At 36.4% G+C, this 7,800-nt stretch overlaps 1 protein-coding gene across 1 annotated transcript; it reads right to left on the reverse strand.

Annotated features, from left to right (window-relative positions):
- Positions 1–2,121: 2,121 nt before the first annotated feature.
- LOC130247389 (uncharacterized) lies at positions 2,122–6,823 on the reverse strand. Its single transcript, XM_056480615.1, has 7 exons — positions 6,811–6,823; positions 5,897–6,040; positions 5,629–5,832; positions 4,147–4,296; positions 2,607–2,780; positions 2,461–2,490; positions 2,122–2,354 (listed from the first exon to the last, which is right to left on the reverse strand). Exons 1-7 carry the CDS (start codon positions 6,821–6,823, stop codon positions 2,122–2,124), a joined length of 948 nt encoding a protein of 315 aa, XP_056336590.1.
- Between the last annotated feature and the right edge of the window lie 977 nt (positions 6,824–7,800).

The following is a 7,800-nucleotide window of genomic DNA, read 5'->3' on the forward strand; positions in this document are numbered from 1 at the left end:
TCTAATTTACAGCCTCGGTCACACTGAGATGTATTTCCAACATACAGCACTCACCATTACATGGGTTACTGTTGCTGACTGGTTGATTTCTGTCTGTTACAGTAAACGCACTCAAGCAGGAACAGTTGAAACTCCTAATTGAGTTGATGCAATGAGAGTTTGGACCACAGACCTCTGATGTCTTTAGACATTCATTCACATCTTTATTAAAGGAAGAGATGAAAAAAGTATTGTCAATTTTAGTAACAATCATGCAGATATTAGGATTTGAGCCATGTAAATTTAATTTACAGTTCGTCCCACTCAAATGAAAAAATTAAGGATAAATAAAAGCACAAATGCTGTTGAAAGAAACAACACTTGTTGTACTCATCAATTGATTAATTGATTATTAAAGCTGTTATTTTTAATATATAATAAATATACAGTTGAATACATTTGGTTAAAGAATCAAAACTATTTAAAAAATATGCAAAGTTAGTTTCCAAAACTACAAAATCACATGCAAGAATTTACCTTCACAGGTGTTATTGATGCTGATGGAGAGACTTGAGTTTATTGCAGTGAAACCATCCAAACATGAGCAATTGTAACTTCCTATTTCATTTGTGCAGTTGGAATATGGACCACAGACAGGTGGACTGAACAGACATTCATCTATATCTATTAGACAAACCAATGAAAAATTGTATACTTAAACCTCACAGAAATGTTTACACAAACTGCAAACACACAGCAGCACTGGACAATACATTTTATAACATGACAAATAGAAATTAAGTTCAGCTGATAATATTTACCCCAACAAGAGTTGTTGATGCTCACAGGACTGTCTTTATTAGAGACATTAAATCCATTCCAGCATGAACACATGTAACCCCCAATCCTGTTAGTACAGTCTGAGTATTGACCACACACTGACGCTGCATCTTTACATTCATTGATGTCTGAAAAACAGGAAGATGATTCTACATAAAAACAGTGTTTCTGAACTATCAGGAGTTACTGAATAAACTCAAACTGGTCATGTTACTAAAACTACATTCAGTACATATGAAATCTAATGTGATTTCTCACCTCTCTGGCAAAGTGACCCCTCTGAAGGGAGAGCCTGAATGCATCCACAAGTGCTTCCCACAATGCTATCACACACCTGATAGGCCATGCAGGTGTTACTGGGCCAAACATGATCCACCTCACACTTGCACTCATATTCTGTTCCATTAAACCCACACACTGTAATTGAAAGATAAACAGGATACATTCATTAGGATCCATTAAAAATGTAAAAATGACATGATAAGTTCCACAAATGAATACTATTAAAGAAACTATTTTAATGTGGGTTGATGTGACACTGCTTCATGTTCTCACCAGTAGTGATGTCGATATCTGTGATATTTGTGCTGCTGCTCAGAGTCAAAGGCAGGCTGATGTTTGTGAAGAGATTTCGCAGGTATTCCACCAGGAACACGTCAAAGGAGCTCACATCAAAGTCAATCACGTAGTCAGAAGGCAGATCTACAATAATAATCAAAGGCATTTGAGCAGAATACAAAGTGAAACAATGTACTCTCATTCTAAAAACAACAAAAAAAGAAAAAAGAAAAAAACTGGTTTTTCTTGATGCCACTGCTGCCTTGAGTTCTAGAACATTGTTGTGATGCAACAGAGATCAACGGATATAGATTCATATTATTTTATAGTCATATACAATTACTGATATGCTGAAATGTAATTTGTGCTATTTTCACTTTTTCCCCACCATAATAACTGGATTATTATCAGATTAAAATATAAATATAATATTATGAATACTTGCAATTTTTTTCTGTATTATATTTAAAACAAATTGTCTTATTTGTTTTAAAATATCAAGTTTATTGAATAATATTGTTGCCTTTCAGAGTGATGAATGTAATTGCTGACCTTCTTTTAACTGGCAGAACTGTCCATCAGCTGGAAGGCCATTGATACATGTACATGAACCATTAGTGATGACATCACAGGCATTGTATGCATGGCACGTGTCATTTGGCCAAACAAACAGACCCTCACATTTACACTGATGCTGCGTTTCATTTAAAGAACACACTGGAGAGCAGAAGAAGAGTCCAAACATCAGATATCTTCATTTATGGAAGTATTCATGATGTATAATTTTAGATAAACAGCATCAAAAGCTGAAACAGAGATCATACCAGTAGTGATGTTGATTTCTGTAATGTTAGTGCTGTCACTGATTGGGTGGGGCAAACTGAAAGACATCAGATAGTTTGTAAGCTGATCAATGATGGCTGAATTCTCAGCATCTATCTGGACTTCAGTTATATATTCAATCGAAACTGGAGTCACTGCAAGAAAGACATAAGAGTCATAAATATTTACTCTTCTTTTAATGTGCATGAAAATACTTCAGTGATCTGAACACTGAGAATAACAACAGACATTTGTATGTACCTGTTGGTGGTTGTGCACATGCTGTGTTATCTTTTAGAAAAATAAGAGAATAGATTAGAATAAAATACTTGCACGCAGGTAACGTCCTGTAAGTGACCCACAACTCTTCTTTATAAATACAAATATAAACTGCGTTAAATTCTTACTTGTAATCTCACTGGCTGTTTGACAGAACTGTCTGTCACTTGGAATAGCACTGATGCAGCTGCATGTGTTGTTAGTGATGATGTCACAGCTCCCATATTCTTTGCACTTTTCACATGGCCAGAAATACTGATCCTCACAGACGCACTTATATCCACCATCGCTGAAATTGCACACTAAAAAAAGATACTCTATATGTAAATACCCAGCAAGCATTTGTTTGTGTTTAAAATAATCTAATAGACATCTAAACATATACATCTTGGTTAAGTGAAGTTTTACAAACTAATTTCGAGCGTAGCACGTGATATTATTGATTGCGGCTGGCCTCTCATCTTTAATTAGCAATAATGCAATCAGATTGATTCAAGCCTACAATAAATAGACCCCTTTCACCCTACTACCTTATCTCTGTTTTGGTAGAAAACCCCTTACCACCCCATCTCCTCCTTTTCTTCCCTTTACCAGGGGAAGCTCTAGAGATCTACCTGGTCTCAGACCCCCTTATATGCTTATAGACCAGGCGAGAGTCCTGGGCTTAATTATCTCCAAACTCAGGGTTCTCTCTTGGGACAGCATGCCAAACCTGCTATTAGAGTTCAACACATCCAAGTGTGAACTCTTGAAAATAATGCAACATTTGTGCAGTCAGTGAATATCTTATAAACATCTAACAATATTCCAAAAAAAGACTAGTATTCAATTAGACAGGAATGAATGACTAGTGAAGTCTGTCTAATATGTCTATTTTTGTTAGATGTCTATTAGATTTTCATGGACAGGCCAAATTTTGCCTTATTTTAAGCCAAGCCAAGGTGTCAACATTTAGATGTTGATTAGGTGAGGTTTACTTATAAACTAATTCCGAGGGGATCACGTGCTTATGATTGACCACAGCTGGTCCCGCATTGGCTAACACATGATTCACCAATAAGATGGTTCCAGACATACTATAAATAACCAGAGTTTCATACCTCAGTTATTTTCATCTTGAAGAATCCCACCCCTACTCCTCCTCCCTTTTCCTAGACAGGGTAACACAGCAGCCCAGTGATAGCACTGTTGCCTCACAGCACAGATGTCACTGGTCCAAGTACTTACTAGGCCAGTTGATGTTTCTGTGTGGAATTTACATGTTCTTCATGAGCACACATGGGTTTCCCCTGAGTTCTCTGGTTTCCTCCCACAGTCCAAAGACATGCGACATAATTGAATTGAATTGACCAAGCAAAACTGACACCATTGATGAGCTCTTAGTCAGCAGTATATATCTCTTTAGCAATCCCTATAATGTGATAAGCCATAAATAAACCAGGGGAGTTATCGAAATCTACCTGAGCTCAAACTCCTCTCTCATCCTGCAAACGGGAGGGAACCCCGGGCTGGAGGATCTTCTAAACTCAGGGCTCTCTCCCGGGACAGCATGCCAAACACACTTTATAATCAATCATCAGCTAAGCGTGAACTCTTGAGGCATGAGCACGTTTTAAACCAATCACTGTTACTGTATTTGTGTTTGCAGGGTCATATGATGTTCTTTACCTGTTGTGATGTCCACATTTAATACTTCAACCAGTTCATCTAACTGCAGTGGAAATGTGGTGTTCTGCAGATATCGCCTCATCTCATCAATCACTGAGATACTTGTCGATTCCAGCTCGATTTCAAACAGGAAGTCTGTGAAGGGTAATTCTGTAAAAAAAAAAAAAAAAAAAAAAAGAGTAAATATTTTGTACTTTTTTATTACAACATATACAGTTGAGAGTAAAATTATTAACCCTCTTACAAAATTTTTATTCTTTTTCAAATTTTTCCGAGGTGATGTTTAATTGAGATTTTTCACAATATTTCCTACAATATGATTTCTTACAATAAGTTTTATTTCTTCTAATGTGTATTTTATATAGCACATTTATCGTGTATGGCCATACACCCAAAGCGCTTCAATCATGAGGGGGGGTCTCTCCACACCACCACCAGTGTGCAGAAACCACTTGGATGATGCAACGGCAGCCACAGGATAACAGCGCCAGTGCTTCACCACACACCAGCTATTGGTGTAGTAGAGAGAAAGTGATAGAGCTAATTCAGTGAATGGGGATGATTGGCCAAGATGGGTAAGGGCTGATGGAGGGAATTTGGCCAGAACTCTTTACGAGAAGTGCCATGGGATTTTTAATCACCACAGAGAAACACAACATCAGTTTGACGTCTCATCCGAAAGACAGCGCTCACTGACAGTATAGTGTCAGGTTAAGCGCACCTTATCTAATGGCCTCACTAATATTAGCAACCTAGTTTTCCCATGTGGTCTCCCATCCAGGTGCTGACCAGGCTCAGCCCTGCTTAGCTTCAGTGAGTAACTGGTCTTGAGCTGCAGAGTGCAGAGCTGCAACCTTCTCTCCATTAAACAGCACTTGAGAAATGCTTTTAAAATAAAATAGAAATTTCACAGGAGGTCTAAACATTTTGCCTTCATCTGAATGCATAGTTATGTACAAATACATAAAAAGTAGTATTTATTATTTTCCAATATTTTTGTCAGTTGCCAGATAGGTAGAAACATTGTACCCCAAAATGAAACGACAAAATAAAGAAATAAATTATTCATTCATTCATTTTCTTTTCAGCTTAGTCCCTTTATTAATCTGTGGTCGCCACAGCCGAATGAACCGCCAACTTATCCAGCACATGTTTTATGCAGCGGATGCCCTTCCAGCTGCAACCCATCTCTGGGAAACATCCATACACACTCATACACTACGGACAATTTAGCCTAGTAAATTCACCTGTACCACGGCTTAGGACTGTGGGGAAAACCAGAGCACCAGGAGTAAACCCACGCAGGGAGAACATGCAAACTCCACACAGAAATGCCAACTGACCCAAACAAGGCTCGAACCAGTGACCTTCTTGCTGTGAGGCGACAGCACTACCTACTGCACCACTGCATCGCCAGAAATAAATTAACTTTTTAAAATTTATTTAATTAAGTAATTTAAAGGTTTTTTTCATGACTCTTACCGCTCTTCAGCACACACATCTCTCCATCACTCGGGACACCGCCGATACATCCACATGAGCCGACAATGATGTCATCACAGGCCTCGTATGTCTTACAGTTGTTGTAGGACCAAGCATAACCATCTTCACATACACACTGGTATTCGGTCACATTTGGCTGGCACACTAATGGAAAATAATAGTTATTGAACAGAATGTTTACACCTTATTAAAGACAAAGATATAAGAAGGACGTAAATGGTTTTGATCACTGGTTTAACCAGCTCACCTGTTGTAATATTTGCAGCAGTAACCTCAGTATTGTTATCCAATTGAAGAGGAAACGTAATGGAGGCCAGTGACGCTCTGATCTGTTCAATCACCACAGCTTGAGATGCATTTACTTCAATAACCACAATGAACTCTTGTAGCTCTATGGATATGGGAAAAATAATGAGATTTTAATAATCAAGTAGGGCTGTTGAAGAACAAGAGAAAAAAAAATGCCTAAAATCAACGGCAAATAATATGAAGTAAATAAATATTGATTCTTTACAGCTATATTATTACAAAAGAAGTCAAAAAAAGAGATTCAGACCTGTACTTCTTGGCATTCTGTGATGCAGTTGCCCATCGATGTAGTCAAACTGGGAAAGATACAACATGCATTGATTTACTTTACTTGTTTATAATGTGAGTTGATTATGGCCAATGAATTATAATTTTTGATAATTCGTTTTTATCCCTTCTAAAATGCGAAGACACTTTTAATATCTTTTTTGCAAGTGAATCTAAAAATGTCAGGAATCTGAATGTTTTATGTTCCTACAGTATAAATAAACCATCCCCTACCTGTAAATTAAAACTTGTTTCTGGGATGTCAACTGTTGCCACAACACACACATGACTCAGCAGGACCGACAAGATGATTACCGCAAAGTACTGTAACATTTGTCCTGTATCTGAAGAATTGAAAATTGAACACAGAATGTGTATCATGCAAACAGTAAACAAAAAAACAACAACATTCATGAGCACTTATTTTAAGACTGATGGTCTTGAAAAATATATTGAAAGAAAAATAGAATATTTGGACTGCAAGGAAAATAATGTCATTATATCAGAGCTATAGTATATTTTAGGCTGATGTAAACTGTGGAAAAAGTAGCTACAGTGAGACAAAAAGTAAGCAGATTTTTGTACCTTGATTGCCCATGTTTCTCATTGATGTCACTCAAAATCCCTTAATATTATATCCTCCGAGCAAAAGGTAATTGCATGGCTCATCCTGAGACCTTAAACCTGTAAAATAAAATAAAAACTTTCATATAGGGTTTTTTTTTTACAATAAAGTACTGGTTAATATGTTCCTAAAATTTTAGTGACCAGTAAAAACTGATTAAAAAAAACCAAAAAAAAATGTCTATGTGTTATTAAAGGTTCTGTATAATTTAAAGAAAACATGTAGACCATGTAATCAAATTTAAAGATTACATATCAACCTTCTTTACTTAATTTAAAACAATTAAAAAATAACAAAAACAAAGATTTCAGGTATTTAGTCATTTTCTTCTGTGGTCAAACAATTCATAGTCTCACATCATATTACAAATGCAACATAGAATACATTTTATAACCTTAAAAACATACTGTAATCCTTTAAAATAGCATGTCAAACCCTACAATCACTAAAACATGTAACACACTTGTCAACTGCAATCGCTCACCTAAATTGAGATGTAATATCTGCTCTTTTACAATAATAACAAACTCCAGCAAGGACAACTTCTAAAGGTACAACACATTTTCAAATCAAGTTTTTTGTTTTCAAAAATATACTTCAAAAGGCATTCTAAAACAATTTTACGTTAAAAAGAATAAGCATGCAGGCTTGTCAATCTTACCTTGCCTCTGGAAATAACCACAGAGATGCCAAACTTGTTTCTCAAGGTCTGAGATTTTGTTTCCTTGTTAATTCTGAGAAAATTTTGTAGGTGGATCATTTGACGTGTCTTTGTGCAGGTCGCCACAATAACATGACTGCGTGTGGGTCACCTGCTAAACAAGTTTGATTCCCTCTATTATTTCCTTGTTCTCTTGTGTAAAGAGAACATAGAAGAGCAGTGATTAAAAATAAAACTGAAAGTATGAGCCATATTACTAAGAGGCAAATCACATCTTATAAAAAAAAAC

The sequence above is a fragment of the Danio aesculapii genome, chromosome 20 (assembly GCF_903798145.1).
Source record: "Danio aesculapii chromosome 20, fDanAes4.1, whole genome shotgun sequence".
Lineage (NCBI taxonomy): Eukaryota > Metazoa > Chordata > Actinopteri > Cypriniformes > Danionidae > Danio > Danio aesculapii.